Below are 27,890 nucleotides of genomic sequence, written 5' to 3'. Positions count from 1 at the left end.
CCCCCCCCCCCGGTTAAACTGCAAAGGAGTCCTTGATGTATGAAGCACAGACATACGTGGAAATATGCAGCATTCCTGTAACATCCTGTTTCTTTGTAATATGAATTAGCAAAGACAAAAAAAAATATCAGCTAATTAATGCCTGTGCTGCACTTTGAAGATTTAAGCAACGGTATGAATGCAGAACACGATTGCCATTGATATTATTAGCAAAAAAAAAAAAAAAAAAGCAATGGTTCTCAAAACAGGAAAAGTAAAAGTTGTTTTTTTTTTAAATATACCATGGAAATAAATTCTGAAATAAACTCTTTAAAATTTATCTCAAATTGTTTAGAAACTTGATGGGGGAAATGCTATAAATTATAGATGTTAATTTTCATTCATTAAATACTTCTTCAAAGAGCATCTGAACAAGATGAAAAGCACTAAGTTGTACTCATCATATGCAGATTCCGATACTTAGAAGTCATGATAGCAAATGCAAATTGAGCTTTCTGAGCCAGAGCTCTCAAGGAACGGTTGCTCCTGTCTTTTCCTGACTAATTTGAGCAGCGACAGCAGTAGCAGTGTGTCGCTTTAAAAAGGACCAGGTATTGGGGGGTCCCTCCTAGTACTGGGCAGATGGACCAGTACTACTCAGCTTTATGCTGCCTCATTTACTTAGTGTTTTGCAATCCTTAATGCGCACAGCTGGCAGCTGAATGCAGGTCTGATTCTAACAGTTTAGACATCTTTAGATGTAGCAGATGGAAAATTTTACACAAATAAAGTAGGAGAAAGTGTGCAATTAAGGTTGTTGGGTGTTTTTTTCCCCCCAGATCTGCATTTGCACGATGCTGCCTGTGATTCGTTTCAGAACATCACCTTGGTGGGTGGCCATCTTTTCTACGGCGTGCACGACGTTTGATATTGGACACCTGCCCAAACCCCCCAAACTTTTATTTTTGCCGAGCATTTTTTTGTTTAAAAAAATACACCAATCAGCAAAAAAAGAAAAGAACAGAACAGAAAGAAGCAGGGTTGGGGATCAGCATAGTAGTATAATTGTATCAGTCTAGTACATTATGGTTACATTCTAGGCTACTTAAGTCACTATGGAAAACTCTTTGGCAGGAATTCCCCTCCTCCCCAAGAGTTTATTCATGATGTTCATTATTACTGCTTGTAAAGAATATAAGAATTTCTGGGTGTTTTTTTTAAGTCTTAAGGAATGTATCACTTTCTTAGATCTTGTAGACATGCACTGGAAACCATAACACAAAATATGAGTTACTTACAATAACTAATTTTAATCCCATCTGCTAAGTATGACAACATTAGCATTTCCACTTAATTAAAAACACCCTTAAAGCAGCAATGTTTTAATCACTCCATTTTATTTACTCTCCTCTGGTGTCACTTATAATTGTAACTTTTTATTTTTTTTAATAATGAGGGATTTTTTCCCCCTCTGTGCATCACACAAAAAAGTGCTGTCGATAATTAGCAGTCTTCTGTTATTACTAGACTCAGGTGTCACAACTGTGTCTCATCCTCATTACAGTAAAAAATTTCACCTATCAGATTCATTATTGCTAGATAATGCAACTGAGAGACTTAGCAGGCCCTCCAGAAAAGTAATTCAGCCAAGCAAAATTATCAGCTAATTATATTTAGAATCAGAAGCCCAACAACTATTTGCTGATAAATTGCATGAATTGAAGGAAACAGATCTGAATATTAAGATTCATAGATTTAGCAGATGATTTGTTAATTGGAATATAAAGGTCGTTCAACAGTATATTCAGGAGAACTCTGTTGTTTCATTAGGACTGTTCAGGAATCAAAACGGGGAACAAGTGTGTGGTTACAACCAGTTTAAACCTATCATTCACGTGGCAGGAATAGGGAAAAGTTGCGTTGTTTCTAGGTTGTCGCCAATAACCAAGGAGCAGTGTGTAGGGCTTGTGTATCCATGCATTTTAATTATTTGCCACAATTTATAGGCCTATTTGTGGATCTTTGGATCTGGAACTCATATGCAAGCAAGGTTGTTGAATATAGAGATCTTCAGCTCCCCTGAATTGAGCCCTTTCACATAAGTGCAGGGATAAGGGGGAGAGCAGGGCAGGTATCTGCATTATCAAACTTTTCTTGATGCATTGCCCTTTACTGGATTGGGCTGATAAAGAAAAGAGGTTTTGTTATGGCATCGTATACCACCATTCATAGTCTGTTCCTTCCATCTCCTCTGAGACAATTGTTTATCTCCCATAATACTAGAACGCTGGAGGGTATTGAAGCTGGAAGGTGACAGATTCAAAACAGATAAAAGGAAGTATTTTTTCACACGACACATAGTTAAATTGTGGAACTCCCTGCCCCAGGATGTGGTGATGGCTGCCAGCTTGGAGGGCTTTAAGAGGGGACATATTCATGGAGGAAAGGGGTATTCATGGCTATTAGTTAGAATGGATACTAGTCATGCTGCATACCTATTCTCTCTAGTATCAGAGGAGCATACCTATTATTTTGGGTGCGGTGGAACACAGGCAGGATGGTGCTGCTGCAGTCGTCTTGTTTGGGGGCTTCCTAGAGGCACCTGGTTGGCCACTGTGTGAACAGACTGCTGGACTTGATGGGCCTTGGTCTGATCCAGCAGGGCCTTTCTTATGTTCTTATGTTTATCTTTACCTAAATATGGAGAGTCGTTTTCAAATACAATGGTTAATTCCAAATCCTGAATTCTGACTGTCAAATCACATATATATTGAATTCTGATTGTACTAATCTGTGAGACAGAGTCCTTGGGAAAGAAGACTTGCATGTATTAAAGATGGTTCCCACCGCAGCTTGGCCTTCTGTTTTAGGGAAGGGAATGAACTGAAACTTACTTGGTGTCATAGAACGATGATACGAAGTATCACTTAAACCTCCACAATCCCTTTTGGGCAACACAAGAAGTATTTAAAATTCTCTTCATATACAATAATGATGAATAAAAAGAAACACACCAATCCCAGTGCTTCAGTTGAATATTGGGGCATGATCAAGCCCCTTGCATGTGGAGTACAGAAGATTCCTATGGCATATAGAATCATAGAGTTGGAAGGAACCACCAGGGTCATCTAGTCCAACCCCCTGAACAATGAAGGAAATTCTGAACTACCTCCCCCACACACACCCAGTGACCCTACGCCATGCCCAGAAGATGGCCAAGGTGCCCTCCCTCTCATGATCTGCCTAAGGTCATAGAGTCAGCATTGCTGACAGATGGCCATCTAGCCTCTTCTTAAAAACCTCCAGGGAAGGAGAGCTCACCACCTCCCGAGGAAGCCTGTTCCACTGAGGAACCGCTCTGTTAGAAAATTCTGCCCTGTTTTTTCCCTTTCCCTGCTTATGAACATGGACACATGCTTCAGCACTTGGGTGGGGGGAGCATTTGGGGAAAATAAGAGGTCAATACATGGCTCCAGTAATCTCAATCCACTCTTTGACCTCCACATTGTGCAAATTACTTTTGAGCCAGAGCACAAGCGAACTGGATTGGGCTCATGGTGTCAGACTATCCAAGCTTTAAAGCCGTTGTGATGTACCTATTACTTTTTAAAAGAAACCAAGGACAGCTTAAATTATCGTCAGGGTGAACATATTTGTAACTGGAAACAAAAGGCACAAAAATATATTGTTGCTTTGCTATTGTAAATTATTGAAATGCGGCTACTGCCTCTGGTCAGCCTGAAGGGGAGTAGGGTGGTGAGGTTACAAAGGGGGGGGGGAGTCATTCAGCATGTTGGATGCCACTCAGAGAATCTCACAAACTAGACAATAGCTTTAAAAATTGGTTTCAACTTCCCTGCCCACATTTCTGGCCAACAGAATTTTAGTTTTGTCTTTAATGTTTATTGCACATCAGATGAATAGCTATTATGTGTGTGTGTGTGTGGGGGGGGGGGAACAGATAAATACTCCTAGTCCGATGAAAGCATGGAAATACTAACAAAATACTTTGCTTCTGCTCTTCTGGCATTGTTCTGGTAATTGTAAGGCATTTGATTGTTGATGCCATAGAAGTGGTCATAAATTATGGCTTGAGGACGCCACTCTGCAAATCACTTTTGAAAATTGACTCAAGAGTACTTGGGCAACCTGTAAAAATGAAGGTTGGGTTATAATCCACAATTTAAAATATACATTCACACTGCTAAGTGGGTTCACTCTGTTGTGTATTGTCAGGCTTTCCTGGGCAGTATTTGCAGAGGGGGATTAAATTTCTGCATATAAAGATGTGAATGAGCACAGCACGGCCAGTCAGCTCTTCCTTACAACCTTTTCCCTCCGTTTCTGGTTCACAGAAAGTCCTACACATGTGTGCACCCACACTCGGAGCACTTCCAGACCACTTTTTAAAGTCTGGAAAGTCCTCCGTGTTTAAAAATTCTTGGAGAGTCCAGCTCAAGAGCTGCTCAAGGTCAAACGGATGCTCAAAACCCCAGCTGTCCTTTCGTTAGGGTTGCCAGGTCCCTCTTTGCTACCGGCGGGAGGTTTTTGAGGTGGAGCTTGAGGAAGGCAGAGGTTGGGGAGGGGAGGGACTTCAATGCCATAGAGTCCAATTGCCAAAACGGCCATTTTCTCCAGGTGAACTGATCTCTATCGGCTGGAGATCAGTTGAAATAGCAGGAGATCTTCTGCTACGACTTGGCAGTTGTGCAAAGGAATAGTAACAAGTTTTTGCAATATAGTAACAAGCTCTTGCAATATATGCAAAATAGTGATGTGATGTTTGCATATATTGCAAGAGCTTGTTTCTATTCCTTTGCACAACCTGACTAGTTAGTGTAGGTGCTTCCTTCTATTAAACTACTTGGCAGTTGGCAAGCCTACCTTTCATGCATGGAATTTTCCCTCGCGGGACTACAACTAAATGGTTACACTCCACTCTTCATCCCTCCCTTCATTGACTCGTTCAAGCAAAATTTTAAATGTGAGCTCCTCAGGACAGGGACCTTGTATTCTGTAAATCACGATGCCCATTGAAGCTGCTCCATAGATAACAGTGATGCTAATAAGAATGTAAATAGCATTGTTGTTATTAATAATAATGAAGTATCGTTGTTCTGAAAAGATCTCACGGCTGTATGAACCGGCTGCAGGCCTTCAGTGACCGGTCCATGATGCCTATCCGTTGGTATTAGCGTTTGACAACATTTTTAAAGAGGGTATTGTAGGAAGTGAGTATTGTGGGGGTCTTTGCTTCTCTCCAGTTGCTGTTAAGAAAAGCTGGCCCCGCTTTGCCATGTCTGCTGATTATAAAAACGTGTTGAGCAGTATTTAAAAAAAAAATACAGCGCTGTGCTTTGATTTATTCAATGAACAAAACATATGCTCCCTGTTCTGTTCTGTGTAATTCATGTGATCAATAAAATTATCTTTAAAAAGAGCAACTTTGGCGTTTAGGGAGATTACACTGAAGTACAGTGGATAAGATGTTGCAGCCAACTTCTGTGCTGTTGGCCACAATTAAAATTTTGAGGGGCTCCATAATGTAATAATATTTAACTGCTATGGATTTTCTCCTTTTTAGGATAGAAGCTGTGTATTGTGGCTGTTATCCACTCTGTCCCAAGGCTTTGGTCTACCCAGAAATATTTCCAGGTACTTTTCTACCTAAACATTTTTTTTCTGTTGATGTTTTAATTCATGGTTAATTTTGAAATACAAAGTTTGAGAATAAACTTAAGCAAGAGCTATTGTTTACTTGGCAAGCTCCCATGTTAGCGCTGAGGAATTTTTTAAATGTGTTTTAATACATTAGACAAAGTTTATATTTACCATCTGTTCTTTCAAGATAACACAAAAGCAAGTTTTGAAATAGCATTCTTCATTGTTAGCACACACGGTCTATAATGATAGATTTTTATTTAAAAGGTCACTGTTGGCTGCAGTAGCTTGCAGATTTTTTAAAATGATATACCGAGAGAGAAATTGAGGCCTGAAAAAAAATTATACCAAATTATTTAAACAATTTAATACTTAATAATATGCAACCCTGCTACAGGATACACACTGATGTAGTACCAGCCCTTTGAAAAATCTCATCACTAAATGTATCACATATGCATTGTGTTACATTAGAATAATGTATTTTAATCACCCAAAGGAGATGTCTAAACAGCACAACTACACAATCTTATTTAGCATTAAACATCCTTGTGAGCTGAGGTAACCTTATAAAATCATGCTTAAATAATGTAAAACACGAGGCGGCACAGAGCAATATGCATTTTTAATTAGTAAAGTGACTAATATCGAGTGTGTGCTTTGAGGTTTTTGTTTCATTAAAAATGTATCTGTTTTTTCCTGCAGCTGAATATCTGTATTCTACACCTGAACAGCTTTTTAAAAGGCTTCGGAATTTCTGCAAGAGGCCAGATATCGTAAGGAAACATCTCTATAAGGTATTTCATTCAGAATAAGTATTGCATGATATTCTGTTATATTCAAGACTACAGACAAAAATCTTCCTTCCCCCTCCCCCCCCCCCCCAAAAAGAGAGGAAACCAGAAAACATTTAATTAACATCCTAATGTTTAAAGGAAACATGCTAGGGAGGGATATTAGTTGTTAGACTAACAAGGATTAATTACACTAGATGCCAGTTGTATTAACCTAGGGTCTTATGAAATACGTGCACTTAATGCATGCTGCATGCTTTTTTAAAAATTTATTGTTTTCTAAAATGACTGCCCTCCATGTTTGGACTCCAGAGGCTTATAAAACTGAACCTGGATTAATTTAATTCATTAGTTTAAAAGGAAAGGAAAGGAAAGATCCTACAATTATACTAATGAGGCTAAGACTAGCTTCCTATCCTAGTGTAATCCTATTGGTCATCTCATTCAGGTGACTGTCCAGGTGGATATTCTCCTATTGCTTCTCTTCTCACTCTGTACTGGACTATTTAGATAATTTATGAGACTATTTAACCCATTACACCATCAACTTTGGAAGTTTTGGATTTTTTTAAAAAAAATACAGTTCTGTGCATGTGAGCATGTTTTGGTTAAGTGTCTGACTCTGGAGAGCCATTCTTTGGCCAAAACTAAATCATATGGCACCTGGATACTACTGCCAAATACAGCAGCTTTGTGTTTCCCGTTTTTCTCCGTGTCTGTAACATCTCCTAACATAAAATCTATTCTCAGTTTCCAGAAGTGGTACTCAACATAGTAAAATTAGGGTTGAGAAAACTTGCAATGTGATGTCATGCTGGAATTTAAGAGCATCCATGTTGGGACAGACCAATGGTCCAGCATCTTATTTCACCCATTGCCCCCAGAAGGCAATCCTAAACCCACCTGTTTAGGATTCCTGTTGAAGCAGTATTCAGAATGTGTTCAGATTCCATTGAGTCCTTGTGATTAATAGCCACTGATGAGCCTATCCTCCATAAACGTATCGAATCCCCTTTTAAACTCAGCTAAGCTGCTGGCCATCCTTGTGTCCTGAGGCAATGAATTCCACAAGTTAATTACTCTGAATGAAGATGTGCTCCTGTTTGTGTTTCTTGAATCTACCGCAGATGCCTGTGAGTTCTAGCATTACGGAGCAGGGAGAAAAAGTTCTCTCTACCCATGTGCTGTGCCCCATACATATTTTATAAATCTCTTTCACGTTCCCCCCCACCCAGTCATTTTTCTCTAAAGAAGAAGAGTTGGTTTTTGTATGCCGACTTTCTCTACCACTTATGGAAGAATCAAACCAGCTTACAATTGCCTTCCCTTCCCCTCTCCACAACAGACACCTTGTGAGGTAGGTGAGGCTGAGAGAGCTCTAAGAGAGCTCTGACTAGCCCAAGGTCACCCTGATGTAAGCTCTTAACCCAAACCTTGGGTCTTGCCACATGGAAAATTGTTCTCACACCTATCTGGGATAGAACTGTCAATGTCTCCAGATATGTGTACGTCAACCCGTGCAATTATCACTGCAATGTATCACTGGTTGATATAGGGACATCCAGAAACATTCCATCACTTGTGCTACAACCTGGACATTTTCCTGTTGTAATGTGCTCAATCTGGGCTTGCCTCTGAAGGCTGCTCATAGGTGGCACCTGTTGCGCAATGTGGCCGCCTGCCCGCCCCTCCATTGGTGCTGAGGAGAGGGGTGGGGACCTACATTACAATGGCTGTTCATGATGTGCGTTGGATCTTGAAAGTCCTTGGGCATAATTCACTGTGCAGATTCTGTTGTCTAAAATGCCCCGGGTCCCACATACCACAGAGATTCCCTCTTCCACTGCGCCCTACTCTAGTCCTTAATATAGGCCTTAGTTAATAGTACCACTTGAACACCAGGAGCACAATAAGCAGCTGCACCAGCTGTGTTCCTTTCCTTTATCCCTTAGAAGCTCCTTGATCCATTGATCTTGAGCAGCATAAATCTAATGTTTGAGGGATATAAGGACTGAAACAAATCTTGCCACTGACAATGTAGCCTTGGGATCCCTGTCACTTAGTAAAAAAGGCATTATGTCAGAAACAGGCATTAGATTTATATGTTAAAAGGGAAGAGATATAATGTGATCAAAGTTCTTCATAAAAGCGGCGTTCCAAGAGGGCATGAGCTAATGAATCGATAGAGCCAGAAGAGCAAGGACAGGTCTTCTCTGGGTATGGTATATTCAAAATTCTGCCCTGCATAACCATAGAGGGGTTAGCATTGTCTCGCTAAATAGAAGGCTCTGGAAAGTCAAGGAGTTGTCAGATAGTAAGTACAAGAAGGCAAACCATGTGGTGGCGGTATTCTGAAGAACTGGGATGAACAAACGCGGCGAGCATGAAAAGTAGTGCTGACCAGCTGTGTTCCCTATTTTTAGTGAAACTTGCTCCCAAGAACTCTTCTGTTAATTGTACATGTCCATTCATTTCAGCGGTGCTTAGGCAAACCAATTTCACAGTGGATTGCCCCCTAAATAAGGAAACACAGGATGCTCTAATCCTAAGCCATTAATGGAAAGTAACCGGGCAGGTAATACTAGTGGTATAGTTACCGCTAAAACACAGGCCTAACAATGTAACTGGCAACATGTTCCCATGTAATGCCCCATGCGATAACATTCCCTCCTTCCCTCAGATATATTTTCCGCCTTCTCCTTACCTCAGCTGCATTTTCTGCACTTTCTTTTTCCCCTTTCAGCACATTTGTGCAAGTGGACAAAATAATTTAGTTCTGTACGATGTTATCTGTGACCTAAAAATTGACATTTGCATAAGGACAGACCAAACGAGAACGTTGCTTCTGCAGGAAATGGTTAAACTTCAAGTCAAAAAAAAAAAAAGAGAGAGAGAGAGAGAGAGAGACAACCAAAAATGCAATTTAACACCCAATTTCAAGCTCATTATCTTTCATTGTCTATTAACTTGGCAATGGTTCAGAAGGTAGCTCATAATAGTTTAAAATGCTGACTGAACACTTCCAGTGCTCGGCGTTCCTTCTTGAGTCAATACTATTGCATAGCTGCATGCGAAGGCTTCAAAGAGAAAAACAATCCTTAATTTTTTTTACCTTGACATCCATTCATTCTTCACGTTCAGTTAAATAGTTTGGTTTCACATGGATCACCTTCCTCATGGCTGGGGAGCTGCGTCTCTTGCACATCAGAACTACTGGGGGGCCTTTTAAAGAGCAACCGGGAAGAAAATAGGGCCGCACTGGTAGATGGAAGAAGAAAAAGAGGAACAAGGTGCAATAGATCTGAAAGGTCAAAAGAGACCTAAAAGGTCAAATAAACTGCTCTTGTTTGCACCTTGTTCTTTTTTTTTTCCTCCTGGCCTTTTAAAGACTTAGCAAATGAAGGACAACTATTGATATTAAAGAGTGAGATTCCCGAAACACGGTGCCAGAAGAAGAGATGTGCGTTGTAGAAGCCCCAGTACGTAAAATCCTTCCATTGTCTCCTTTGGAGAATGGACTCCTGGCTGAATTATTTATAGGTAGAGTTACCACCAAAGACATGGAGCAGTTTATCACATCACTTTGAGCGGTGCATTAATAACTCCCGCCGAATGCAAGGTTTAATTGCTCATGCTATAGCAGCAAGGCATTGCCCTGGATAGAGGAAAAATGAATGCTGTCGTTGGGTGGTGGGCGGTCAGGTTCAGACCCCAAATTTAAGTAAGAAACATACTTCATGAACTCCGTTAATGTCGGATCATACTGTGGTAAGTGAATAAATCTGTTCCTTTTGTTCTGTGCAACTTTGGTTCATTTATCACACACACACGCCCCAGTCCTGGATTCTGTCTTCCTGTCGTTCTTCAATATGACTATGACTGTGAAGACAAAGGCCTAGATTATGCAGACTACTTTTTAAATTTATTTGCAGGCGTCTTTTAAATTTTAATACGCTGCCTTTCAAACAGATACTCAGTGTGGCTTATTGTCACCCCCCATAAAATCATAGCAAGCAGCAATTAAAATCCAAATCAAGATAAAGATACAATGAAGGGAAACTAAAATAGGGGATGAACAAGTTCTCAGTGGCTTCATTTGGGTTCTGTGGGTCAAAGTGAACAGGCTACAATCAAGAATACTTGCCACTTCTTCAGATGCTGCCTGCACTCTTAAGGACACTCCATCTTCTTTCTGTCAAAATGACCACTGTTTCTCTCCATCTCAGAATGTAATTCCACCTTACTTTCAAGGAGCTCAATGTGACATATGTGCTTTTCGCACCCTCCGTTTTAGGCTCTCAGTACCCAGGGAGGTAGGTTATGCTGACACAAGGTGGAAGGCCCAGGATACCCCATGAACGGTTTTTTTTTTTTTGGTGGCTATTTGGGGATTTGAACTATCGGCTCCAAGTCCTAATCCTGCACACTAACCACTGCTCCACACCTCTTCTCATTGGCTGTTTTGCTTGTTTGTATATGATTTATTTCGGTTTTTATCCCACCTCATTCCAAAGGCTTCGGATATCTAATTGAAGTTATAGAAACATTAAAATGGTTGGTCAGTCTGACAAAAACTCAATCCCCACCGCTACTAGGAAGGTTAACCTAACTGACTCCTGCAAAAAGCCTATTTTTGGTAGTTATATTTTAGTGTTTCTGAAATATACTTAGACCAGCAGGCACCTTGTCATCAGGGGAGAGGGAACCCATCCTTCCCCCTTTGCTTGCTTGCCTGGCTGCCTACCTGCAATGTGGGTGCCTCTTTGGGCCTGGCTTCTTCTCCTCCCCCTGCCCCCGACAAACTCACAGGGTAGGGGAATCTTGCTTGCCTATCTATCCTCCTCCACGCCCTTCTGTCTGCTGCCTTCCATTCTGCCATCTCCCCCGCCATTGTCACCCATCTGTTCTCCTTCCAGTGGTGGGAGGGGGGCTCTCCCTGCAAACCTGCATCTCCACAGCCTATCTGTTCAGCAGCAGTGGCAGCTCCTCCTCCATCCCATATATGGTGCAAAGCGAGTAGATGCCGTTGAGTCAACAGAGGTGTATTGTTCACAAGCACAGACAATGCTTCTCCATTTAGGGCAGTGGTTCCCAACCTTTTTTTGACCAGGGACCACTAGGACTTTTTTGTTCGGTGCAGGGACCCCAAGGTTCAAAATAAAAATTCCGGGAATTTGAAAATAAACTTTAATCATAACTGTTAGTTAAACATTAAACTTAGAATTATATTTGAATATATATATATATATATATATTATAATAGAGAACTTTTAATTGAAAATATTAATTTATTATGGGTTTATAACTTTGTTTCACGGACCTTAATTTAGTTCTCGCGGACCCCTGGGGGTTCATGGACCCCTGGTTGGGAACCAGTGATTTAGGGGGATTTAAATCCCCCCTCCATTTTTAAAACTTTTCATGTTTTTCTGCAAACCTGTGGGTTCCCCTAGGTTTGTAGAAGATTCTATTCTCTCTGCATGGCCCCGATCCGCAGATTTAAGTATCAGCACATGGGGCCATGTTGAGAATAAGATACTGTGACACGCCTTTTTTTCCTACTGAAGGGACACACACAGCCTCCTAAAATGTTTGGGGTCTAGGTTCATTTTGAACTATAAACCTTGCCCTCCATTTCCAGGTGTTCTACTAGTAGTGAGTATATAGGCTATGGGTTCACTGCTGTGAGGTAAGTTTTATGGTGCATGAGGAGATAATTGAAATCACTGAGGTTGGCTTAATGTATAAACACCTAAGAAGATTTCATAGAATCATAGAGTTGGAAGGGACCACCAGGGTCATCCGGTCCAACCCCCTGCACAATGCAGGAATTTCATAACTAACTCCCCCACACACACACCCAGCAACCCCTACTCCATGTCCAAAAGATGACCAAGATGCGTTCCCTCTCATCATCTGCTTAAGGTCACAGAATCAGCATTGCTGACAGATGGCCATCTAACCTCTTCTTAAAAACCTCCAGGGAAGGAGAGCTTACCACCTCCTGAGGAAGCCTGTTCCACTGAGGAACCGCTCTAACTGTTAGAAAATTCTTCCTAATGTCTAGACAGAAACTGTTTTGATTTAATTTCAACCCGTTGTTTCTGGTCCAACCTTTTGGGGCAACAGAAAACAACTCGGCACCCTCCTCTATGTAGCAGCCCTTCAAGTACTTGAAGATTTATTTATTTATTTATAGGTTGGTTTTAAAAGAACACACCAACAGCCCAGTTCTCCAGGTAGACAAAGTAGAAACCTGGCTGAGCCACAAAAATTTAAACTGGTTATGACTTCAGAGAGTAGTTAGACTTTTCTACAATGCTTTCAGGCACAAACAGACTTTTCTTGACCAGCCCCTAGGTTGGAGCCTCTCACGCACACAGAATTCCACCCACACCAGCCTGCTCTTTCCTCAGAGTCAGACTAAAAAAATGTACAAGGTCTGCTCATCACCAGAGATACCCCCAGTGACCCATATTTCATGTCCAGAAGATGGCCAAGGTGCCCTCCCTCTCATGATCCACCTAAGGTTATAGGACTTGGGGGGGGGGACTTATACAGTGGTGGTGATTTTACACAACTGATAAGAACAACTGCACACTCTTCTACATATGCATTATTGTTATTGGACAGTAGTAGACACCCTTGTAGGAGACTTGCTTTTTTATTTGTTCAGATTTTAGAAGCCATTTACCCTGTATATTCAGGCTGTATACTTGCATTAAAATGAAACATTTTCCTGAGCCAAAGCCCTCACAATAGTATTTATACAGAGTTTTCCTGTTCCCACCTTCAAGAACTCCTGTTCTGTTCCCAAGGCTATATATTCCCTCCTTTACTACAATTGTATGAACCATGACTCCTCTCTTCCAATCCATTTTAGAAAAGGCTTACCAACGCTTGACTTACCCCTGTTTATTTCCAGCCTACTCCATATGGACAGAAACTAACTCTATTAATACTGTAGCCTCCCTGACCCATAGTTTGCCTGACCCCTCTTAGACTGGGAAAAAGAATTACATTAACCTCTCCACAGTCTTATAGCACATAAACTGTCCTCAAATGGCCAAAAACCCTTTAGCATTGTACAGTTCAGCATTCGGATGTTCTGTCCATTTCCTGGGCATAACTGAGTCACAAGTGAAAAATGGTATCATGTTATGTTGGATCAATTTCTTCAACATATATGGACTGGAGGGGGAGCTGAAACTAAAAGGAGTAACCCTATAGACTACCATACAGCTGAAGTGTGATAACTGCTCATTCTTTTTGGTTCTTTTCTGCCGCTACAAGTTATCTGAAATGCGAAATTTCCTATACAATGGAGTGACATTCCATAAAGGTAACACAAAATTTGAAGAGAAAGGAAGAATATTTTTATTTTACATATTTTGGGCAAGGGCGGGGGGGGGGGAATGCTGCCTAAAATAAGCAGAATATAAAGTATAACTTTGGGGTGACTTTTTGTTTCTATTGCTTCAAGCTTATTAATAATGTAATCTAAAACAGTCAAACGCATTGCCAAGATAGAAAGTTGGAGGCAAAAGGCCGACAGAATTATGCTTCCTACCAAAAGGCAATCAACTTCAGCAATAAGCTACAGAAACCTCTGTTGTGGGTAAGCCGTCGGTGCCTTGTTCATTACAAAGCGGAATGTATTACAATGCGGTGTTGATGTCTATCAAAACACAAAGCTCCAAGCTATGTTCCATGGGTTAGCGGCCCTTACAGTGAAAAGCTATCCCTTCTCCCAGGGTTTCTTCCAAGAACAGACTTTTGATGACCTTTGTTCTCTAAATGTAGAAAATAGGTTAAATCGTAGTACCTTTCACTGGAGTCTTTTCTGTTGGTTAAAGGGTATGCAAGGTTAATTCTGAACTTTATTTTTTTTAAATCACCCCCCCCCCACACACACACACACACAAAAGTTGCCACTTCTAATTCCCTTTAGCTAGTCTATGTGTGATCTTTTATATCCATCTAGCTTAGGATATAGGATTGGATCCAAACAACCACTCACAGAATTGATCATCTCTGCTTCTCTCGGTCTCCTACAACTATTTGGCCATTTATGCTTGGTACTTTGTCTTCTGGTCCCCATGGGACAGCTTCGGGGCTTCTTTGGAGTTATTCATGATTTTTGCTACCTTCAGAAGTCACTTCGCAGCCACCTTGCGCTTTCCTCAGGGTTTCAAGAACCTGTTTTAGCTCAATTTTAAAGTTAGACTCGATCCCAAAGTAAGCCTAATAGAGGCAACTTCTGTGAAAAATTGTAGCTTCGGGTTTCTCTCCCCACACCCATTCATGCTTGTTCCTCCCTTATCCACATTCTCGCATTTCCCTCATACTTGCCTTTCCCCTCCAACTCCTTCCCTCAAAGCCATTTTTTTGAGTGAGGCTGCTTCGGAAGGGACTTGCTCTTGTCGGTTTCAGAATGAAGGCAGTTGCCGCCTGCCTGGCCAGATGTGCCGAGCCTTGGCTGGCCTTGAGCTTCTGAGCCCTACCACTGCTGCTGGTGGTGGTGGGAGAAAGCCTTCTATGCCCTACCTGCCTTCCCATTCATCCTTAAGAGGAGGCAGCGGGGAGGGAGGGAGGCCAAGCCAAGCGCCTTGATCGATGGGTTGAATTAGCAGCTCCAGCCTTCTCGCTCGCCGCTGTCTCTCCTCCCCACTCCCCCCACAGTTCTTGTAAAATCTCGAGATTGCCCTTGTGTGAGTTACAGGGAACTTTCTTTATTCTTTAAAAACCTCAAGTTGTCTTGCAAAAAGTCTTTTAGCCTGGGAATTCACCACCATTTCTTCCACACAAGCTCCATTACACTTCTGGGTAAGTGGGCATCGTCCTGGACTGCGAGGAAGTGGTATCTGTAGGGTGACTGATGTGTGAGTGGGGGAGCCGGGTCTGTCTATTCCTTTGCTCAGCCAGTATAGGGTGGAAGGCATCTATAAGCTCTCAGCAGCCTGATCTTTATACACGTTTACTTGAAAGTAAGCCAGTGGGCTTTGCTCCCTTGTAAAATTGCATAAAGGTTTGCAGTCGCTTTCCGTACGGGTCACTTTGCATGATTGTGTGTATGTGAGAGAAAGAGAGCGCAGCCGGCAGGATGCTGGCATCTAGCAGAGGCATATCCTTTTTGTTGAGTTGAACTTGCAGGCTTGTAAATTTGCACCCTGGGAAATTAGCAAAAAAGCCCCAGTCTGTCTCCCAGCAGCTTTTCACTTTCCTGAGCTGGGCAGCAGCGAAGGAAGGAGGAGCAGAGGAGGAGGAGGGAAAGGGGGCGGTGGGGAGAGAGTGAGTAGAGGCAAATAGCCTGAAACCGGCCAGGAGTCTCAGCTTCTCTCGCTGCCTTTGCAGGCCGACCAATCACACAGCAGTATTTGCAGGGGGAGGGAAATAATTCATATACTGATGTAAGTTCTTTTTAAAACTAGCCATCTAGCCATCTATCGTTAGAGCGTGTGCATAAACAAAAGGAGGGTGGCAGGCCACGTAAAAACGATGACATCAGTGACGACTCCCCCATTAGTTCTGAAGCTCCGCAATTTCCCTGGTGATGCATAAAGTACTCCGAATTTCTTCGAGGGGAAAAGCCCCTGTGCATAGAGCTTTTAAGATTTGGGGCAGAAAACTGTGAGTCTACAGAGTGGCAGATCCTTCAAAGCATAAATGGCCTAGGTGCCACTTCAAAAGCTGCTGCTAAGGGTCAGATTAACATGAAGTGCGGCGTGAGGGGGCTGTGGTACAGGTGGAAAATCTGCAGAAATCCCAACCCTGCTTGCATTAGAAATGCTTTCTGCTTGCTCAAGGGCACCTTTGGATCCAATCGTATTTTCCATTTGATACCCAGAAAAATAGGCAAAACGAAATGATGATATGGGAATTAAAAGTAGTGGCATAAAATCAGATTTGCGAGCTTTTGGACCTGGCATCAATTGTACGTTTAAGTATAGGTAACCGAAGCAGAAATTAAAGTAAGATTCCCAGTCTACATTGCCAGAGTTGGTAGTTGGTCACCACCTGGTACCAAATGATATTTCTGGGGAGACTGTGGTCACAGGAACACTAATGAACTATAAGCTAAACTCCCTCCAAAATTAACTGCGCTAAAATCTTCATATTCGATTCCAGTAAATTAACCAAAAATTACGCTTTTCTTAAAAGGTAAGATAAAGATCCCCTGTGCAAGCACTGGGTCATTCTTGACCCATGGGGTGATGTCATATCCCGACATTTCCTAAGCAGACTTTGTTTGCGGGGTGGTTTGCCAGTGCCTTCCCCAGTCATCTTCCCTTTACCCCCAGCGAGCTGGGTACTCATTTCACCAACCTCGGAAGAATGGAAGGCTGAGTCAACCTTGAGCGGCTACCTGAAACTGACTTCCATCAGGATCGAACTCAGGTCGTGAACAGAGCTTGGACTGCAGTACTGCAGCTTACCACTCTGCGCCATGGGGCCTTTTCTTACTTGTGGCTTTATTTAAAACATGTACTACCCGCCCTTCTTCCTCACGCAGATCAAGGTGGCTTATAATATAGATAAAGCATAAAATAGACTGTATAAAATACATAAAACCCAAAATTTAAGGCCACCGTTTTGGACTGCTGGTACCTTAATCAAATGTGGTCCTAAATAAAAGCATCTTCAACTGCCTCCTAAAGATTGAAAGTTGCGCTTCCCTGGGTGGTTATTCTATGGTCATGGGGCTGCCACTGAAAAGGCCCTCTCTCGTGTACCCACCAAGCAAGATTCTTTGATTGATGTGAGTCAAGAGGGCCCCTCCCTGTGATCGTAATTCCCAGGCAGAGAATTTTGGTTAATCTTGGCAGCTCTGCTGGCATTCATGTTTCAGTTACTGCTTTGAACCATGTGTTTCTTCCCCGCGGGCATTTTTACATGACAGTAGGATGTACAGTGGTTAGAATGTGGGACTTTGTCCAGGGAGATCAGGTTCACATCCCCTCTCTGTTGCAGAGCTCGCTGGCGAACTTTGGGTCAGACTCTCTGCCTAAACCTACCTCTCAGGGTTATTGCGAGATTTAAAATGGAGGCTGCCCTCATCTCTTTGCAAGCTGGGTGGGATAGAATAAAATCATTAATAAATAAACACTGATTATTAAAGGTATAATGAACTAATTCAGCACACTCATTGTCACCATTTTAGATTTAGATCAGATGCTGAACTGAGACAGACATTTTTTCCTTGTGATGAACTTGACATTTCAACAGCAGACAAATAAGACTGACTTCTTGTAGAAAATACATCCTTACTTAAAATGACTACTTCTTCCAAGTTTTGCTTGTTTAATGCCTATTGCTTGCTTTAATGCCTATTGGAAATCAGGCCAGCATACCCACTTAGTTGTTCCTCGTCTTCAGATACTATCAAATAAATCTTAGCATCTAGCCAAAGCATTTCTTAATAAACACTGGTGTTTTTTCCCCTCTTTTTCTATTGATTTCATACAAACACAGAAGAGTTAGTCTTTGTCCTGGCCTAAGTAATTTTTTTTTAATGCAAAAATATACTTGGATCCAGACACAAAGAACTGAACAGTATTCTCACTACACCAAGACCAATACTGTCTACTCGGAGTAGCAGCTACTATCCATAATAATAGGGAGGGATCTTACGTAGCTCAGCTACCTGAGTCTGTGATATTTCAAGGACAGAACCTGAACTTTATAGATAAAAAGTGTGCATTAGTGACCTCTTTCTTACTGTTTAATTCAGCCAGTCTGTTGTTTCCCCCCCACACTCGAAGGATGGCTGTGTTGTCTGACTTTTTCCTCTCCGGATGAGAGCACTTAGTCGCACAACAGAACATGCACTTAGGGGGTAAAACCTCTCCAGGTAGATTCAGATTTTAGCATGGGTGGGTCATATCGGTACAACTGTTCTTCGCAACGCCAAGAGTAGGAGGTCATACAAACTGGATCTTCCACTTTCTCTTCTTTTTCTCTTCATCGGAACTGTTCGGAGTTGCACTACTGTGTCCCTGACTGGCTGTCGCTTCCCAGACACTTCTGTTACATTGCTAGCAACTCTTCTCTTTCCCTAGTCTTTTCAGGCACTCAAATACGAGTGCCCTGTATGCATGTAGTGTGGAACAGGGTCATGCCTTTTGGCCCTGCCTCTGGATATCTGTGCGGACAAGCCAGACTTCTGTAACATGTGTAGCCTTTGGCACGTGGCATGGCCTTGCTTTTTGCTTGAGATCCCAACTTACAGTGTCGTGGGAGAATGCAGGCACTCGGTCCATGCTGTTGGCATAACAGTGGCTGCCAGCATTGCCTGTCATGAGCACAAAGCAGCCACCCTGCTTAGCCACGATGGAGTCAGGATCATGAACCTTCTTGCCGGGTTGCCAGTAGCATTTGCTGGTTCAAAGAGGATCAGATAAATAGCTCAGAAGGTAGGCAGTTGACGGGGGGCGGGGAATAAGGTTACCAAAAGAGACCCTAAGAGGTAGCAGCGACAGAAAAGCCAATGCGAGTGAAAAGCTCTTTTTAAAAAGAACATGGAGAACTATGAGAAAGTCACTGTTGGGCTGGGGGTGTTGAAAAAGGTGGCCAAGTGTGTATTTAGGGTTGGGGAGGGGAGGGTCACAGAATATTAGAGATGGAAGAGTCTAAAAAGTGTAGCCGTTTCCTCAACCTCTCTTTTGTGTCATTCCTGCCCAGTTCTAGAGACCAGTGCTCACAATGCTTACAGAATCTGCCTGTTTAAAAGGGAATGGTTCTTGATAAAATGGGTGCTCATCTAGTTATGAGATGGGTCTCTGTAGTTTTACATACATCGGCAGTGCCAGGACCACACAGACAGTGGGGGGGGGGTATACTGTAGGCTTGTAATGAAATCTATGGAGTATCTCGTGTGTGTTATTGAGCTATATTGTGTAATGAAATAAGAGCAGGGGCATCTGGCATTCCTAAGGTGAGGTTACTTCCAGAATAGTAAAGGAAACTCATAGGTGGATCCACAAAACAAAACCAAATTCCTCGAGTGGTAGGGTTTTGTTTTTAAAAAGTCCAGAGCCACCAACATAGATCACTGCACAAACATCAGTAACAAATCTCTCTTTGCTAGCCCAGGGTCAGATGTGAACCTTCACTTAGTGAGTGGAACATGCCTTTCTGCGTCTGGCCTCCTTTCAGCTTCCCATAATTATTGAATGATGCATATTTTAAAGAGAGCCCAAATAAAGTTGCGTTAAACCTCACGACAGTGTCATGTTTTAAAGCAAAATGTTTGCACATGTCCTGCTGTTGACTTGAGCAAATCTTTGCCTGTGGCTGCCTGCCTGCAGGAGTGGAAATCTCTCTCACGCGCGCGTGCACGCGCGCACAAAGTGATGGAGGGAGACAAGGTAATGAAATAATCAGGCATGTTCTTAAAAGCTTTCCCGGTCTCAGGTAGAAGCCTCCTAAGAACAGTGGCCTGATGTCAGGTAAGCTGTTTGAAGCAGAAAGCCCTTGTTTACAAAAGACATTTTAACCTGGGATTGAGCCTCTAATACCTTGATCCAATCAGAGGGCAGGATTTTCTGATCCTGGTTTTACAGCAGTATTTATACTATCCAAGCGATTTCAGGATAAACCTCCAAAGAGGAGAAAATTGTACTTCTATATATTAATCTAGCATGTGACATGGAATAGCCTGATCCAGCTTTTTTTAAAAGCTTGATTATATTCATGTTGTTCCCTCCCCCCCCCTCCTTTTTCTCTCGTAGGGAGAGATGGCTCAGTTTTCTTGGGCAGCGCTCCGTGGTAAATTCAGGTCTCTCCTGACAACAGAACCCAAGGAAGATTTGTGACAGATGGGCCTAAGTCACAAACTCGCAGCCTAAGGCAGACTCTGTAAAACTTTCCGGAGTGTGCCCATATTTACCTGATCAGAGAGAAAAGAAAATCTGCAGAGGAAGCTCAGCTCGGCTTCTTGTCATAGCTGACACAGAGCCATCTGCCACAAACCTGTGGCGGCTTCAGATCTCCAATCCCTGCCACCACCCCGGCTCAAATTAAATACAGACTCGGAGACGTTACGATGGTTACACATGTCCTCGGCATCACATGGAGGAGACTGTTCGAGGGGGGAAAAATATGTGGCCTGTTGTATAACTGCGCTCATGTATCCCATATGTGGTGCCACATTGAATTTCCGGTTGAATCTGTTTTTATCCTTTGTACTGGATGACATGGTGCCTGAATTCTTTCTTTTCTGCCGACGTGATAGCAGCCAAGAGTGCAGCTTCAAACGCTCGCGTCTTGGCTGGCTTTCTACCTAGGTTGCCAGGTTATCGTCGGAGCCTCATTGTGTCCTCTGAGGGCCACAGGGCCTGAAAGGAGGACCAGAATGCTCCTGGACTAATTGGGCAGCCCCGTATGAATGGTTTGGAACCGAAGGGCTGTTTTTTGCACATTTCCTTTCTTCCCCCCCCTCTCCCTTTATCCCTCCCCCCCCTCCTTTTGCAAATTAATGACTCTGTGGCGCAGGGGTTTTTAAGTGAAGGTATTAATAAGGGGTCTGGCAGGTATTCCCATGATTCACAGAACTACATTTGCATTTAATTAATCTTAAAGAAAACTGCAAGATAAACAGCTGTAATTCAAACTAGCATGGGAAATATGCTACCCGGTGCCATCTACCCGATAAAACGAAAGCAGAGGCACTTGTTTTATTTCTCTCAAGGTTCAAGAACAAACAGCCATCAAAATGGTTCCAAGGGCGGGCGGGGGGGGGGGCAGTTGTTTTTAATGTCAGTGCCTGGTTCATTTGAAGAAGGGGAGTGTTGTGCATCAAGACAACAAACCCAAGCTTTGAAACATCAATTGCTTACAATTCCAAAAGTTAAGCAGTTAAACTAGTTTATTTATTTAAAATATGTCTATCCCCCCCTTACGTTCTTGCACTCAGAGCGGGGGACAGTGTAGCAACGGAGTTGTGAAGTCGCAAATAATAATCCAATTAACAAAAGTAAAGCAGATTAAAATACACCAGTTTGCCAATTTAAAAGCATTTGTTGATGCAGTCTTTTTTGAAGATTTAGATTGTACAATGCATTTTTAATAAAGTGCTGCTGCAATGTTTAATTAACATATCTCATTCATGTATAAGTGTGTACATCTATCTGTATGTTTATCACTGCACCCATCCCTGTGTCAGACTCAAAGGATACAGTTGGGGTGTTTATCTGATGTGTAACATCTGTTTTGCAAACGATAATGTAATGTGACTGCAGTTCCCCTGAAAACCTCAGCTGTGCCGTGGACAGGAGATGCTCAAGAAGAGGTTGCCCTCTAAAGCTCCGCTCACAAGCGCTCCTTTCTCTTTATCAACAAGCAGTTTTTCAACTTATCTAGGTTGGCTCAGGATATCTAGGTTGGCTCAGGAGAGCCAGTGTGGTGTAGTGTTTAAGAGCGGTGGTTTGGAGCGGTGGAGTCCGATCTGGAGAACCGGGTTTGATTCCCCTTTCCTCCACGTGAGCTGCGGACGCTAATCTGGTGAACTGGATTGGTTTCCCCACTCCTACACATGAAGCCAGCTAGGTGACCTTGGGCAAGTCACAGCTCTGTTAGAGCTCTCAGCCCCACCTGCCTCACAGGGTGTGTGTTGTGGGGAGGGGAAGGGAAGGTGATTGTAAGACGGTTTGAGTCTCCCTTAACTGGTAGAGAAAGTTGGCATATAAAAACCAGCTCTTCTTCATAGCTATTTCCCAATCTGAAAAGCAGCTGTCACTCAAACCACACAGCGAAGGCTCTTTCTTGATCGGCAGCTTTCCATCCTCTCTAAAGGATGTCCTTTTGTGTGTGTGTGTGTGTGTGTGCTGTCAAGTCGCAGCTGACCTATGCTGACCCTGTAGGGTTTTCAAGGCAAGAGAGATGTTCCGAGGTGGTTTGCCATTGCTTGCCTCTGCGAGGGCTGAGAGAGTTCTGAGAGAACTGTGACTGGCCCAAGGTCACCCCGCAGGCTTCATGTGGAAGAGTGTGGAGTCGAAATTGGTTCTCCAGATTAGAGTCCGCCGCTCTTAACAGCTACAGCATGCCGGCTCTCATAAAGGATCTCCTCGCCCTTTGTTAATTCCAAGGGATGTGATGGGTGATTCATTTCTGGCCTAAACCTGTGCTGCTGCCTGTCCTTTCTAACCCTGATCTCGCAGCTCAGAAGCAGCATTTAATCTGTTGCTAAAAATAAAAAAGGGGCATCAGATATGACAGTGAAAGAGATGCCGTGTACACGCCACCGTTCCACGTAGGCTTTAGAGCCAGCCAGATAAAATATCCATTATAAGACGAACAGAATTTCACAATCATTTGTAGACCCCACAGCAACTACTGCCAAAGATGAGGAACAACACGTGTGGAAGATACCGTTAAGAAGAGAGGCTGCTCCTTTTGTCCTTCCTTGGTTATGAAGAGGTGAGACACTTTCGTTTCGTCTTGGAGTCTATATTACTCTTTCCGTTTAACTATACAGCAGCTTTTTCGGTAATGCTATGCCTTGCTTGACTAAGAAATTTAGTGTTGCTCTGAAGATACGTCAGTTGCCAACTTGGGAACTCTAGCTGTCCCTTAAATATCAGGTTTCTCCGCAGCAATTAGCAGGATATTTGCCTCCATGCCATGAAATGTTTCTATGTCCTTTTCTACACATTGAGCCTCTATTAAAGAGGTAGGGCGTTTTTCTCCTGGCCAGTTGGCAACCCTACATATATGTCGCCAGGGGGAGGGGAAAGCATACACCAACCCCGACATTGGGTGGCCCAATCAGTAATCCAGTGGAGGTAGCAGTATCCCTCTTCTCAGCCCCGAAGACTGATCCAAGACTCTGATCTGGAGAACCAGGTTTGATTCCCCACTCTTCCACCTGAACGGCGGAGGCTAATCTGCTGAACTGGATTTGTTTCCCCGCTCCTACACATGAAACCAGCTGGGTGACCTTGGGCTTGTCACACTCTCTCAGCCCCACCTACCTCACAGGGTGTCTGTTGTGGGGAGGGGAAGGGAAGGTGATTGTAAGCCTGTTTGGTTCCTCCTTAAATGGTAGAGAAAGTCGGTATACAAAAAGAAAAACCAACCAACCAAAAAAACAATTTTTGGGGGGAGGGTGATATTTTTTGGTGCTGCTCTCAGAAAGGAGCTAGTTTTTTTTTTGGGGGGGGGGTCTTTCTTAGACCAAACAAATCTTCTGGCTGGGCACCCTCCTGGCCTTGACTTACACCACAAAAGCAGCAGCCGGATTTAAAAGATACAAACTGGATAGTTCTGCCATGAACAAAGGCGAAGGCATAAGTAATGTTAAAAGAAAATTCACAAGTAACTTCTCGACCGCAGAGTGAAACCTCGTTGAAATTACCTACACGACAGTGTTGCCTCAACTGAAGATCCTGATGCTGAATATAAAAGGTGTTTTTTTTTTTTTTAAATAAAATGCAAAACTGTTCTGGGTATTGGGGAAGTTCCTTGGGGACGTCACAGGGTCCCAGCCAATCAGGACTCTGCACAGCTGGTTTCAAACTCACAGAAGAGGTTTGTTGACAGCTTGACTCCTGGGGAGAACTGGTCTGATCCCAGTGAGGGTGCTCCCAAATGTTGGTCTGAACATTTGGTGTGCATTTTCAGCCACGAGTCCTCTGAAGCTGGTCAGTCAAAAGCAAAAGCAAATCATCTGTTCAGCCTGATGAAAAAAAACCCAAGGAACTTTGTGATCTGCCTGCCTCCCCGGTGATGGCTTTGAGGAGGAAGGGTGATGAGATTTAAAGACAAGAGAAGCTGAGGGTAGATCGTGGGCAGAGCTGCTGACAGCCAGGAGGGGGGCACAACATCTGGAGACAGGATAAGCCACCGCTCTTTAACAACATGACAATTCGTATCATTTGGCAACATTTTAGGAGCAGATGGGCAAATCTGAAGGTAGCACAAGCCCTGTGAACCAGTCTTGCAAAACAAAAAACCTGAGCCACGTTGAGCTGCACTGTGGAAAAGGTTGTAGAGTTTTCTTTGGAGAAAATGACGTGGACCTCTCTAACATTTGCCTTCCTTTCCAGAGCTCCATCCGGAGTGGTTTATTTTGTGCCTCGTGTTTGACTATGGTCCCTAAATGGTGTGCTAGAACAGGCCTTCTTAAACTTTTTCCACTCGCGGCCCCTTTCCGCCCGAGAATTTTTTACGCGGCCCCAGGTTTATAGGTATATGAAATAGGTATACAGATCAAACATTTACTGATAATAAATTATAAAGAATTTTATTTTAAAACAAATTCTTTGGTATGCATATAATTTTACCATTTACTGTTGCCCAATTTTTCACGACCCCCACATTCAGTTACGCGACCCCTTATGGGGTTGCGACCCACGGTTTAAGAAGCTTTGTGCTAGAAAACGTGGGATCGAAATGAAAGGTGTTCTAGAACAAAGCTTCTTAAACTGTGGGTCTTGGGAATGTACAGGTGGTGTACCGCCCAACCCCAACATGGTAGATGATGCATTTTAGGGCTCCTTTGTTCAGTTTGATCATCTGTCCTCTTCACTTATCTTCTGTAGCAAGTAGGACTCTAGTTTTAACACCACAGCATGTGATGCGGTGAGGGAACACTCGGCTCCTAAAAGATTAAACTAATAGTCCAGAAAGGGCGCAACCCAAGATGGGGGAGACGTTCTCATGGAGCCTCTTCAGTGAAGACGTCACAGGCACTTGTGACAGCTGTGCAACCATATTCCCTGCTGCATCCCAATAGTTGCATTAGAGGAAGGCTTCACACACACAAACACACCTGAGCTGCAAAATTTCATGTGGCGAGAAAATGTTTCCACAACACAAGCACAAACACTGCACAAAAACAGTCCAATATAATTGTGTGACAACAGTCGGGAAAGGTTTTCAGAAGGCAGTTTGCCCTCCTCGCCCTTGATTTCAGACTTTGCAAACACTTTTCCCTGTTTTGGCAACTCTCCTGGTTTAAAATGGAGCATGCTGGAAAACCCAACCCAGTTTCCAAGCTCAATTGCTTATGACGGGGTTGGTTTTCTTTCCAGGTGACCAGTGTAGTCTACTTTGCTTGTATTCATTTGGTTGTCACATAGAAGCCCACTCCTGGAATATGGGAGCTGCAAATTCATTAGGATTATGGGGACACCCCTTCCACCCCAACTCCAAAACAGTTTTTCCTTGGCATGTTTTTTTTAAAAAAAACACACACACACACACACACACACATTTAATTCCATGAGCATACAGGTCTCCAAAAAGCATTTGTATTACATTTTGCAAGCACTCAGCTGATGCACCTAACATACTTCTTTAAAAGATGCCATTTTAAGGAACACTTTAAATGAAACAAAACAAAAAATAAATGATTACAAAGCAAAGACCTTGAACCTGCTAGCCTATGATAGATTAAATTCGCTTTACTAAAAATATTTTAAACGCTTCAACATTGTAATCTAGACATTATCTTGAAATGAAATTTTTGCCTCTTGAGTTATGAACCTTTGCAAATAAGGTTTCATAATAGGAAAACTGTCAGTGCCTTAATTATAGAGTAATAAATAGCAATGCGGTATTAACTTCTGATATTTTCTTCCACTCCTCCAGAAACACACCCAGCTATTGTTGGAAACTGATAATCATGTCCTATAGAGCAGTTTGCATTTATAGAGCTCCGTTTATACCAGCGGCCGCATAAAAGCCTTCATGGGAGGGACGCTGAGAACACAAGCAAGTCGCTGAACAAACACACTTTTTGCATTTTAAATTCCAAATTGCAGTCTAACCAAACCAGCTGACTCCTGCCAGGAGAAGCGTTCCCAAGGCAAGGAGCATGCCAAGTCCAAAGTCTTTGCTCCAGTTTTTTTTTTTTTTAAAAACCAGCCTAACTTAACAGTTGGTTAAATTGGAAGAGATGGAGTAACAGCATCACAACTGAAGAAAGCATAAATGGTATCCAATCTACAGAGGAGGGAGAGGAATTTCAACAAGAGGTATTAAGTTCTGGAAGAGCCTCCCTTTTATTACTGTCAAGCTGCAGCAAAGAATGGGAAGCTGGGCCAGCCAGGGTTGCCCGGTCCTTCTTCGCCACCAGCAGAGGGTTTTGGGGGTGGAGCCTGAGGAGGGTGGGGTTTGGAGAGGGGAGGGACTTGAATGCCATAGAGTCCAATTCCCAAAGCCGCCATTTTCTCCAGGTGAACTGATCTCTATCGCCTGGAGGTCAGTTGTAATAGCGGGAGATGTCCAGCCACCACCTGGAGGTTGGCAACCCTATGTGTGGGGCAAGGGAGGTAAACACAGCAGTGGGACCACAAAAATCTTGTTGGCAGGTAAATGACAAGAATGATTGCATTCTGCAGTACTGTCAATATGCACAGTTTTGTCTTGTTGTTTACAGGCTCTTCCAAAAATGCAGAAGAAGATGGAATACCAGGTCCCTCTTTGCTACCGGCGGGAGGTTTTGGGGTGGAGCCTGAGGAAGGTGGGGTTTGGGGAGGGGAGAGACTTCAATGCCATAGAGTCCAATTGCCAAAGTGGCTGTTTTCTCCAGGTGAACTGATCTCTATCGGCTGAAGATCAGTTGAATCAGCAGGAGATCTCCAGCTAGTACCTGGAGGTTGGCAACCCTAGGAATACAACAGGCTTGCTGTTCTTTTAAAATGGTCCATGATTCTAGCTGCAAGCCAGTCGCTTCTTCAGAAAGTGAAATCCTCCCGTGGAATTTTTTCAAAAAAGAATAGGAAGGGGACAGAGTCACCAGAAGCTCAGGATGCTCCAACATCCCCCTGGACTGGGTCCTAACCCGGGAGAGAGTCAGAGGCGGGGTTCTGGGGCAGAGAGAGGGATGCCTTGCAAGGCTGGGGGGGGGGGGCTAACAAAAGCAAGCAACCAGCAGCTGCCCCCACCCCCCTCTGCGCAGAGCCGCGGAACAGGCTGGGCTCGCTAGCGTGTGCTCGTGTTTTCGCTCGCAGCTATGTTCTCTGGCTTTCACATCCACTTGGCTTTTTACACTGGAAGGCTCCTGAGCACGCTGATATTAGGCCAGGAAAATGGAAGCTGCTGCAAAAAAAAAAGGGGGGGAAAGGAAAGAAAGGGAGGAGGGAAGGAAGGAAGGAAGGGGGCTTTAATGAATTGGCTTCAGTTAAAGCACTTAATTTTCAGCTTTAAATGCTTGATGATGAGTAATGATTGGGGTGGGGCAGTGGGACAGGGAATACCACCCCGATTTGGGTGACTGGACTGTGGAGAGGCTGGGCCTTTTCCCTAGATGCTTTCTCCTCCTTCCCCCCCACTCACTTACGGACCTCCTACGCACTGAAGAGTGCAGCTGTGCTCGGCCCCCAGGCATCCACCCACCCACAATTGCTATCTTTAATGCATTTTGTGTTCGCAGAGGCCGAAGGAACAAAACCGGGGACGCTTTGCTTCCACCCTTTCTACAGCCTACGAAATGGCGAAGGAGTAGGGTTGCCA

The 27,890-nt window shown here is 43.3% G+C and overlaps 1 protein-coding gene across 2 annotated transcripts in view; it reads left to right on the top strand.

Moving 5' to 3' along the window:
• The window catches only part of GTDC1 (glycosyltransferase like domain containing 1), a 226,920-nt gene extending 205,763 nt beyond the window's left edge, over nt 1-21,157 (top strand). For both annotated transcript variants that reach the window (XM_056861446.1, XM_056861445.1), the window contains 3 exons: nt 5,564-5,634; nt 6,346-6,437; nt 20,165-21,157. In XM_056861446.1, coding sequence (XP_056717424.1) covers nt 5,564-5,634; nt 6,346-6,437; nt 20,165-20,248 — 247 coding nt within the window. In that variant the 3' untranslated portion in view covers nt 20,249-21,157. The remainder of the gene's footprint in view (nt 1-5,563; nt 5,635-6,345; nt 6,438-20,164) is intronic.
• Nucleotides 21,158-27,890: the final 6,733 nt, after the last annotated feature.

Source organism: Euleptes europaea, chromosome 15, assembly GCF_029931775.1.
Source record: "Euleptes europaea isolate rEulEur1 chromosome 15, rEulEur1.hap1, whole genome shotgun sequence".
NCBI lineage: Eukaryota > Metazoa > Chordata > Lepidosauria > Squamata > Sphaerodactylidae > Euleptes > Euleptes europaea.
Note: the sequence above shows the minus strand (reverse complement) of the source record. Positions and strands in the feature narration are given on the sequence as shown.